This window comes from Populus alba, chromosome 15 (genome assembly GCF_005239225.2).
Source record: "Populus alba chromosome 15, ASM523922v2, whole genome shotgun sequence".
Classification (NCBI taxonomy): domain Eukaryota; kingdom Viridiplantae; phylum Streptophyta; class Magnoliopsida; order Malpighiales; family Salicaceae; genus Populus; species Populus alba.
Window position 1 is genome coordinate 8,910,368 of NC_133298.1, and position 11,524 is coordinate 8,921,891.

Below are 11,524 nucleotides of genomic sequence, written 5' to 3' on the forward strand. Positions count from 1 at the left end.
TGAGCCAAAGGCATTGGATATAGTATCAAAACTAGATTCAAGATCCTTGGATTTAGTTGTCTAACCAAACCAAAAACATTAGATTTTACTGTAGAGCCTGAAAAAATAATACTTTAAATAATATTTTTTTAACTAAAAAATAAATAAATACAACGCTCCAAACAATACAGTAACATTTATAGAGCCAACATTGTTCAAATTCACAATAATTTCCCCGCACCTATAATTAGTGGTGAGTAAAAAAACTGAAAAAAAACCAATTAAACTAAGAAAAGCCAGAAAAAAATAACAAAAAAAACCAAACCTTAAAAAAAATCGATTAAACTGATTAAAAATTTTTGAAAAAAACCAACCAGTTCAGTTTCGGTTTTGGTTTATAAGTCTGAAACTGAAAAAACCAAACTAAACCAAACTAAACCAAACCTAAACTGAAAAAATACTGAGACAAACTGAAAAAAACCGAGTCAAAACAGAAAAAACCGAGTCAAACCGGTTTAAACCGTTTTTGTCTTAAACATACCAAACCAAACCAAGACCGTTTAGTTTGAACCGGTTTTAGTTTGGTTTTGATTTTTTTAAAAAAAATATATCAATTTAATTATTTTTTTAATAAAAATCAAATCAAATAAAAAAAAATCATTTCTTATAATGCGCTATCTTGTTAGTCTAATGGTCGTGTCAGCATTTATTTGACAAAATCTAATAAAAATACTTTATTAAAAAAATTCACAATTTTATTTTAAACACTTCATTAAACGTTCAAAATGCCGAATTGGTGGGTGCTCTACACGTCCCCAAGTATATAAAATCAAGAAACGTTCAAAATCCCCACCATTTCCACTATCTCCATCAAATCAAATCTGAAAAGAAAATGACAGAGCTCGCAGAAACCTACGCTTGCGTTCCCTCGACCGAACGAGGCAGAGGGATCCTAATTTCCGGTCATCCAAAAACCAATAAAATCCTTTACACTAACAACCGATCCATTCTCATCCTCAACCTTGACAACCCGCTTGACGTCTCCGTCTATGGTGAGCACGCTTACCAAGCCACCGTCGCACGATACTCTCCCAATGGCGAGTGGATCGCCTCCGCTGATGTATCTGGGACTGTCAGGATCTGGGGTGCATACAATGATCATGTCTTGAAAAAAGAATTTAAAGTACTCACCGGTCGGATCGATGATCTTCAGTGGTCCCCTGATGGGTTGAGGATCGTCGCCTCTGGGGATGGAAAAGGGAAATCTCTTGTTCGCGCTTTTATGTGAGTCTAAAAAATAATTTTGTTTTACTTCTTAAACGTATGGCTAAACGTCAGCAAGCAGAGTTTCTATGGTTTAATGATTGATGTTGATGGTTGTTATTTTTTGTTTTTATAGGTGGGATTCAGGGACTAATGTAGGGGAATTTGATGGGCATTCACGGCGAGTTTTGAGCTGTGCGTTTAAGCCAACTAGGCCATTTCGAATTGTCACGTGTGGAGAGGATTTCTTGGTTAATTTCTATGAAGGACCACCATTTAAATTCAAGTCATCTCACAGGTTTGTAATGGTGTATTTTTGTAGGAAATTATGAGAGTTTGAATTCTGATTTTAAGTTCTTAGAGTTAGAGCAAAATAAAGAGGGTGCATTGGTTGAAAAGTTTAGGTTACATGCAGGGATCATTCCAATTTTGTCAATTGTATACGGTTTTCTCCAGATGGTAGCAAGTTTATCAGTGTAAGTTCTGATAAGAAAGGCATACTGTTTGACGGAAAGACAGGAGAGAAGATCGGAGAGTTGTCATCTGAGGATGGTCATAAGGGCAGTATTTATGCTGTTAGTTGGAGTCCTGATGGTAAACAGGTAAGCCTGGTATTAACTTATAATGAAAGCTTTTGTGGTGAACACACTTGTTTTGTGGTGCCTAAACCAATACTTGTTGACGTGACACTTCAAAAAAATTTAGTTAATAATATAATTATAAGAAGACATTAAATGAGGGTATTGCAGTAGAAGCATCGGTGTAGAAATTACAACTTTATCTCATCATTTGTTTTTAGTTTCTTTCAATTTGTGAAGCCACTACTGAGGATTAAAATGAATTTTGTGGTGTGTTTTGCTTACCTCTTCATTGACCATTTATGGAAACAGAATCTGCAGCCAGGCACTAGTACTTCGTAATTAAGGAACGATTGCATGCTATTCTCTTACTTGTTAAAAGTAATTTATTTTTTATTGATGTGCTTGAGGACTGTAAAAAAAGTGCTCTATTTTTATTGTGGATTTGTTTTCGTTTCCGTTGATACTTTGTTTCCCCATTTCTGTATTTGCATTCCTTTATTTTCTGCTCTTTCTCCACCTGGTCAAAGCAAGTCTTTTTGTGCCTGATAATTAACCAAATTGTGGTTAAACTATTTTACAGGTGCTAACAGTATCTGCCGACAAGTCTGCAAAAGTGTGGGAGATCTGTGATGATGGTAGTGGAAAGTTGACAAAAACTTTGACTTCTTCTGACTCTGGTGGAGTGGATGATATGCTAGTCAGTTGCCTTTGGCAGAATGATCATCTTGTCACTGTTTCTCTTGGTGGCACAATCAGCGTTTTCTCAGCTAGTGATCTTGGTAAAAGTGCACTGCAAATATCTGGTCATATGAAGAATGTTACCTCTTTATCTGTGCTTCAAAATGTCCCTAAGACAATCCTGTCCAGCAGCTATGATGGTTTGATAGTTAAATGGATTCAAGGCATTGGATACAGCGGCAAATTGCGAAGGAAGGAGAATTCTCAAATTAAATGCTTAGCTGCTGCTGAAGAAGAAGTCATCACATCTGGTTTTGATAATAAGGTGATTAACTTGGCTACATGTTTTGATTCTTAAATGAGTATGCTGTTTTCCTTTTCTATTTTTATCTACTATGAATTTGAGGAGGTGAATGAGTTCCTGCTCATCAGGATCTTAAATGAGTATGCTGTTTTGATTCTTAAATGAGTATGCTGTTTTCCTTTTCTATTTTTATCTACTATGAATTTGAGGAGGTGAATGAGTTCCTGCTCATCAGGATCAATAGATGACATATGAAACATGCTATAGGGATTGTAGTAGGTTCTCCTGCTTCTAACTTACTGGTTGTGAGAGGAAGTTTTTCTTTTATTTGAATAGTCATACGATTGTTAGAAGGACTATAAGTGTTGTAGCTTTCTTTATGTTGACCACATGTATCAAATAATCAGTATTGAATGGAGAATTTCTCCCTGACATGTGTATATAGTTATACTCTTTTGATTGCAAGCAAACGTGATTCCTATCCCCTGAATTGTATTTTTAGCATGCCTCTTCAAGCATCCTTAAAAACTATCTGTGCCATTTTGGTGCCTCTACAAGTTGTCTAAATATGAAAATGATTTGTCCTGCTTTGATTTCTAATTTTTAGTAGCCTAAAACAAAAACAAGTTGAAACGAAGAAAGAAAAAGGAGAGCTTTTCATTCCCAACTGAAAGCTTTACGAAGCCCTGAATTCTATCAAAATAAGTTTCATTGTTTTCTTTAATTTCTTCTCAATGTCTGTTAATTAAACAGGATTTGGGTAAATTATGAACTAATTATGATTTCTACACAAGTTTTGGTGCATTTCTTTTCCTTTGAGGAAAGAAATCTGTGCCCCTTTTCACCTCTAATTCTTTCTTTCTGCTATTCTTTCTATTTTTCAGTTATGGAGAGTTCGTTTTCTTGGTGATCAATGTGGAGATGCAGATTCCATTGATGTCCGCAGCCAACCAAAGGATATAAGTCTTGCCCTTCTCTGCCCTGAGCTTGCTTTGGTTGCAATTGATTCAGGTGTTGTCATGATTCGTGGTACAAAAGTAGTGTCAACCATCAATCTTGACTTTGCTGTGACAGCATCTGCAATTTCACCTGATGGAAGTGAAGCAATCATAGGTGGGCAGGATGGAAAATTGCACATATATTCTGTCACGGGTGATACACTCACAGAAGATGCAGTCCTTGAAAAACATCGTGGAGCTGTCAGTGTCATCCGCTACTCTCCAGATGTTTCAATGTTTGCTTCTGGTGATTTAAATAGGGAAGCTGTAGTTTGGGATCGTGCTTCCAGAGAGGTACTTTGATTGCTTATTTAGATCCAAAAAGTTGATGCTATACTCCTCTCTGTACAGCTGTTTATGCATAGCACTTAGTTATTGTTGGTTGAAGTTGCAGATGTGCAAACTTGTGCCAGGTCTGTGCTCTTTATGCAAGTGAGCTACACTAAGTACATATCTACATGATAGCGAGGCATTGAAAGTTTTCTGTTATTTTGCTTTCTAATTGTCACAGAGCAAAGCAAATTTGGCTGTCACATCTCTGTCGATGGGAGTTTTATTGAATTGCATGATTTGGAGAAGCCACCAAATCAAATGAAGCACTTGCAATAGATAACGAGTTTGATTGGGGGATTTGGCCAGTTCATTAAATATAGAATCATGAATAACATAGCTCCTGTCATTATGGTTTTTGGTTCTGTGAATTTTACTTTCCTACTAGCATATCATTGTCCTTAACCTCGGTTTTTGAAACAGAGACTTCCATAGTTACTGGTCTTACATCTGGCATAGGCCAGAAGAATGTTTTGTTTTATGCCCAGCTATCACTCTTGAGGTTGCTAAAAAATCAGCTTAGATAAGCCGTCACTCATTTTTGGATTATGTTTTGCTTAGTATGCATGCAAGGGGCAAGTGAGGCTGAACTGTAGGTGAAATGCAGAAATAACTACTGTTCTTACAGTTGAGCATCAACCTTTACATTGCCTAAATCTTTCTATGTTATACATTGTTCTTTTAGTTTGCAAGGGGCAATGGATGGGGTTGGTGGAAGGATTGCCTTTCTATGTAATACGTTGTTCTTTTAGTTTGCAAGTGGCAATGGATGGGGTTGGTGGAAGGATTGCTTTCCATATAAGCAGGCACAGGTTGACTGGTATATTGCAGTCTGATGCTGCTCCTTGATTTGGGATTTACCAGTTTGTGTTACATGCCTCAGGCACCCTTAGGCCTGATTGTCAATTCGCTTTGTTTTGTTTTTTTAATTGTCCGTGCTTTATTTTTATTTTTTTTGTTGTCTTAAATTAAAGATAATATGAAAAGTTTATGTCAAAATGAACCATGTTTCCTTCTTTTCTTTACTTCACTGAACTGTGGAGCCTTATTTTTTACTTGCATATTTTTGCGCAGGTGAAGCTTAAAAACATGTTGTACCACACTGCCCGCATAAACTGCCTTGCTTGGTCTCCTGATAGCAGCATGGTTGCTACTGGATCGCTTGACACCTGTATAATCATATATGAAATCGACAAGCCAGCATCTAGTCGGATGACCATCAAGGGAGCTCACTTGGGTGGAGTTTATGGATTAGCATTTACTGATGATCGTAGTGTGGTAAGCTCTGGTGAGGATGCCTGTGTTCGTGTTTGGAAGGTAAATGCACAGTGATATGAATAAATGGAGGTCACCATGAATATATTCAGGTCAAAATTTTTGAAACTTGGTGACCATGCTGGATTATTTTGGATTTTTGAAAAGGTGTAACTAGATTAAGGCTCTTTCTCCTAGCTAAAACAGTGCTGGTTTTCTCTCTTGGGATTTGCTGAGGCTGGGATAAGCTGCTTTTTGTGGTCTTATGAGGCCTTCCTCGTGATTCAAAAGTGTTTCTTTGAAGGGCTGGACGTATTTTAAAAAACAAAGGCTGTAACGCAGCTGGGATTCTGAGAATTAATTTGCTTTTGGGGTGGAGAAGATGATGGTTTTTGGTTGTCTAGGTGATCTTTTTCTTCAAAATCCCCCCCCCCTCCCCTTTTCTATGCACTTGTGCGACAAAGTGAATGTCATGTTGGTTTCGTTTTTTGGATTATGCTCTCTCTCTTTATTTTCTGCTTCTTGTGTGACTGAAGTGATTTTATCCCGTTTTTACATCATCTGTTGTTTATGTTCACCATCACCGAAATGCCAGAGATGCTCATAAGAAACAACAATAATAAACGTGGTTCCAGGTCCAATAGACAGATTATACAAGTAGAAGTGTGCAGCAGCCGAGGGAGACCAAGGGCTCTATATGGCTAGCCCTTGTTCATAGCCCAGGCTTAACCATTCAGCTACTGAAATATCAAACTAGACTGCCTCTAAAATGGCACGTAACAGATTGGGTAAATTTCTTGTCAACCTCAAGGCTCCCTGAAACTTAAACTGGATTTCACAGACATATACACGAGAAAATGCAGATGAAACAGAGCTTGCCTCAACTTTATGAATTTTCAACAATAATTTCTGCACTTGTTGTTGTCGCTGGCCCCTTCACGAATATCAATATAGACGGCTTGACTGCTCAAAAGGATATGTTGGACCTGAATGAGTGGATAAGCTTTGATTGTAAGACAGGCCAGCTCTTGAACTTCAACTTGCTCTTGATCTTCAAGTCTATGGCCTACTAGCCATATTGTTACATGTCTTGACCAAACATTCAGGGCCTCCACGTGTACATCTATGAAATACTAAAAAATTATCTTAATTTAATAACTTAAGATGCAAAGTATAATTTATATTATTTTTTAATATATTTTTTTAAGTAAAATTTTTTTAGACTTGAAACTTGTACAAATTCAAACTATTTTTTACTTAATTTTTATCAAATAAATAGGAATTGTGAGTTTTGAATTTATAACTATTTAATTATTAAGGTTTTTATACCATGTTAAAGAATCATCTTAGTCTAATAGCTTAATAAGTTATTAGGTGAGGTCTCTCAAGATATTATTTATATTATTAATACGAAAAAAACACACTAATATTCATCAATTATTAGAATTATATTATTATATTATACTATACATATATTATTTGATTTAAGTTTGGTTAAATCAACATTCCAAGCTAAATCATTGGTCACTTGAATTTAATTAAGAATCAAGTTTGATTAAATTAACCAGTTCACAAGCTAACTTTCTATAAACTTGTCGATAATTTGAAGTTGATCGACCCACTAGAAGAATTGAATAATTTTTAACAATCGGTAAGCGACATGAACTAAATAATTGTTATGAACTTGTCGAATTAATTTGAAGCTCATGGGTGCTTGGCTATATATATATAAAATACCAGATGGCAACAAAAGCCGTTGATATAGGTGTGGTGAGAAAGCAAATTTATTCATACTTTGGTCCAGCCTTCCATAAATATCACAGTGTTTGCCTTTGCAAAAGGTGGGGTTTTTTTATTATATCCTTTTATTATTTTAAATCAACCAGGCTTTCTTGTGGTCTCTCCTTTTTTTCCGACAAGCCAAAAATCATGGCTATAAAGCAAATTATATCCAACACTTCTAGGCTGCTTCACGTGCCCGCATCACAGACAAACAATAAATGCTAAAATAAAATAAATGCTATCAGATATTTAGCGTCTTTTTGTATTAAAAACATGTGGAATGTCCTTGTCCACACACCGTCTTCAAAACGTTGGTGTTACTAGCTTTGATACCCGCGCCATTTTTTTATAAAAAAATATTAATAAAAATAAAAATTTAAAAATTTTGGGTTTTTCTGCAAAGATATACCCAAGAATCTTGGGTTTGCCTGCAACGCCTGATCTAAGAGTAAGATTTATAATATTAATAATAAAATTAAACTTGCATGACCCAAGTTTAAGTAAGTTTTACTGTAACACCGGACCCAAGAATATTGGATGTGGGTCTGGCTATAAGGTCGTGTCATAAAAGTGTGATAATTAAATAGATTAATTAAAAAATCAACAAAAAAAATCAACAAAAAGGAAAAAAACTAATGAAGAAAAAGAAAAAGAAATTGAATTAATTGGGTTAACCCTTTAAACCAGGTTATCTCGTGAAACCTGGGATTTGCGTCATGAAAGTTTAATAACTAAATAGAAAAAAAAAATAACGGGTTTACCCAGAATTAACCGGGTTAACCCATCAAACCAAGTTAACCCGTCAAGCCCGGGATACGTGTCATGAAAGTCTGATAATTAAATAGAAAGAAAATTAACTTTAATAAACTAAACTAAATGAAAAAAATAACTCGTCAAATCAGGTTAACCCATCAAACCCGAGATTCGTATCATGAAAATATGATAACTAAATAAAAAAAATTAACATTAACAAAAAAAATTCATTAAAAAAAATAAAAAGAAAAACAAAGAAAAAACAGTCATAGAATATAATACAATATAATAATAATTATAATGAAAAACATGGGGAAAGCTAAAGCTAAATTCTCAACCAACTCAATATTAAAAAAATAAATTTAACAAAGATAATTTAAAAAATAAACATGTGGGGGAAACACTGTAGCCGAACCAAAATCATGTAATGGAAACATTGTAGTAATCCATAGTGTTTTTTTTTTAAAAAAAAAAACTACAAAGCTAAGTTCTTTATATAAAAAAAAACCGAGATCCGTGTAATAAAAGTATGATAACTAAATTAAATTTTTTTTTTCACATTAACAAACTAAATTAAACAAAAAATTCATTAAAAGAAAAAAACACAAAGAAAAAAAAAAAAAAAAAAAAAACAAAAAAAAAAAACAAAAATGAAAAAAAAAGTGATACATGTACAGAAACAAAAGCGAAAAAAAAAAAACAAAGCTGCTACAGTGGAAAAACTAAAAAAAAAAAAAATGCGACAGAAGAAAAAATACAGCAAAAAAAAAAAAAAATGGAGAAGAAGAAAAAATTTTATTATTTTTTTCTTACATAAAAAATATCAAAAAATACTAAGATCTAAAAGTGTTATGTCTTTCTGCAAAAATATACTCAAGAGCCTTTGGTCTAGCTGCAATGCTTGACCAAGAGTAATATTTATAATAATATTAAACTTATATAACTCAAGTTTAAGTGAGTTTGGTTGTAACACCAGACCCAAGAGACTTGAATGAGAGTCTGGTTGCAAGGTCATGTCATAAAAGTGTGATAACTAAAAAGAAAAAAAAAAAAAGAAAAAAAAACCACATGAAGAAAAAAATTAATGAAGAAAAAGAAAAGAAAATTGAATTAACTGGGTTAACCTTTCAAACCAGGATAACCCGTCAAATCTTAGATTCGCGTCATGAAAGTTTAATAACTAAATATAAAAAAAAAAAATTGACGGTCAACCCATAATTAACTGGGTTTGTTTAAAATAACATTAACTAAACTAAATGAAAAAAATTAAAAAATCAATTAACAAATTAAATTAAATAAAAAAATTAAAAGAAAAAAAAAAACTAAGAAAGAAGCAAAAAAAAACCCATAAAGACATAAAAAACCAAAACAAATACAGAAAAAGAAAACGAAAAAATCCCATTATATGATTTTGTTATTTTTTTTTTTCAAAATCCTAAATTATTTTTTAATTAAAAAGTATTTTTTATTTACTTATTTTGGATTTTTTTTAATTCATTTTGTTTTTTTTTTTTTTCAAATTTGATCCTAATATTATTATTTTTTTTCAATTTCACTCCAATAGATTTTTTAATATGTTTAATTTGATCCATATTTTTTTTAATTTTTATTTATTTTTATTTAAAATAGTTTTATAGAATTAGTTTGTTTTTCGATTTCATCCTCCTAATATTGTTTTTTCTATCAAATTTTTTTAACTTCAAATTTTTTTTTCCTATCAACAAATAAAAGAAACTACTAAAATTAACAGAATTCTTTGATTTTTTTAACTTTAAAATTTTTTTCCTATCAACCTTGGTTTTTTTTCTTTGATTCAAATTATTTTTTTATGTGTTTAAACTATTATGATGTGTTTAATATTAAAAATAAATTTAAAAAAAATAAATAAAATATTATTCAAATATATTTTCAAGTAAAAAATATTTTAAAAATTAAAATTTAATTTTATAATAATATTTTTTATTGATTTAATGTTTTCAGGCTAGGGAAGAGGGATCTCTTCGCTTGAAAGGTACAACTCGACTTTCAATGTTTTCTAACTATGAAACTAAGCTAAGCACCATAGAAGCTACAGAAGAAACAAAAAACAAAAAACAAAAATGCCAATTTTAGGTTTCTTTGGACAGTTTTTAAGATTCCTTTTCGTCTCCTTCTTTGTCCCTTCCAAGCATAGGCATAAGGCATGTGTAGGGGAGGTCTAGGGATGACGGAATAAGGATCCGTCTTCCTTGAAAAGGGTGATCTCTGCCGTTAAAAGACCGATCCTAATGATATCTTTCAGAACGACAAACTTTCATACATTGGTTTTGTATTTGCTTTTTATTTTTATTCAAAATAGGGATAATTTTGCTTCTTAAAGGATCGTCCTCTCATTAAGTGTTTGTTATAGTAGTTGCTTTTTAAATAGTTTTTCATACTAAAATACATGTTAATATTTTTTTTTTTTTTAAAAATTATTTTTGACATCAGCACATCAAAACGATTCAAAAAATACAAACCGCACTCAATTTTAACAAAAAAAAAAAATTCAAAATTTTGCAAAACACAGGTAGAAACGCAGCCCCAAACACTATCCTAAAATTCGACTTTTTGTATGCATGAAAAATAATCAATATATGTAAATGTTATGATCTGGATATTTATTTGATCATTAATTTTAAAATTTTATAAAATTTATTGAGATACATGTAAGTTAATTCATATACCCATAATTACAAAAAAAAAAAATTAAAAAAAGAAGAAGAAGAAAGAAACCCCCAAGACATGTAACAAGCATGGGAAAAAAAAATAACCGATGTAGCTTCTTAGATCATTTGCAAGGCATTATTTAATTACATACATACTAAAGATTTGGAGTATATATGAACAGTCAAGCAACTACAATTTATTTAAGTTTTTTTTTTTTTTTTAATGAATCCTCTTGTGGATCCATTTAGATAAAAGTAGGCTTAAAATGACTGTAAACACACCTAATTAAAAAAAAAAATGATTGAAATGTTAAATAAGGAGAAAACAAAAAGACCTGCTCCCATATTATTGATAATTTTTATTTTAGTATAAAAATTTATTTTGTTTATTTTTTAATATTTGAATTTGAGAGGGAAGAGAAGTTGTTTAAACACAATTTCAACTAAAAGACTCATTTTTTTTGTGTCAACAGATTTTATTTGACATGAACAATTTAATGGTGGTGGTTTTTTTTTTTTTTTAAATATCCATAAAAATAGATATTGAGCTCAATTGAAAGATTTTTTATTCGTTTGATTTTTTTTTTTTTTTTTTGAAATTTTAGGGTGTTTTAGAGTTATTAGATGATTTGAAGAGGTTTTTATAGTGTTTCATGTAAAAATCGGTTAAAAATCCCAAAAAACATTCTTGGTCACTATAATAATAACTAGAATCTAGTTGTGTAACCCACCAAACAGCATGTCATCTTATTTAAAAAAAAAAAAAACAAGGGGAAGATCTTAAAAAGGATTAAAAAAATAATATATATATCTTAGGTGTATGGGATTGTCTCGGGCCTAAACACCCAGGCTTTTTTATGGCCCCAAGTGTGTTAGGCCACACACCTTATCTATTTTTTTAATTTTATTTTTCAA

The 11,524-nt window shown here is 32.0% G+C and overlaps 1 protein-coding gene across 1 annotated transcript; it reads left to right on the forward strand.

Moving 5' to 3' along the window:
* The first annotated feature begins 845 nt into the window (after nt 1–845).
* On the forward strand, nt 846–5,883 carry LOC118050977 (actin-interacting protein 1-2). Its single transcript, XM_035061468.2, has 6 exons — nt 846–1,263; nt 1,379–1,540; nt 1,658–1,844; nt 2,404–2,826; nt 3,690–4,097; nt 5,208–5,883. Exons 1-6 carry the CDS (start codon nt 872–874, stop codon nt 5,463–5,465), a joined length of 1,830 nt encoding a protein of 609 aa, XP_034917359.1. The 5' UTR covers nt 846–871; the 3' UTR covers nt 5,466–5,883.
* The last annotated feature ends 5,641 nt before the right edge of the window (nt 5,884–11,524 follow it).

Bases quoted from the DNA above. Each gene is read 5' to 3' on its own strand.
- LOC118050977 (XM_035061468.2), top strand. From the start codon at position 872: ATGACAGAGCTCGCAGAAACCTACGCTTGCGTTCCCTCGACCGAACGA. The intron at 1,264-1,378 runs GTGAGTCTAAAA...TTGTTTTTATAG, and splicing joins TCTCTTGTTCGCGCTTTTAT to GTGGGATTCAGGGACTAATG. The intron at 2,827-3,689 runs GTGATTAACTTG...TCTATTTTTCAG, and splicing joins CATCTGGTTTTGATAATAAG to TTATGGAGAGTTCGTTTTCT.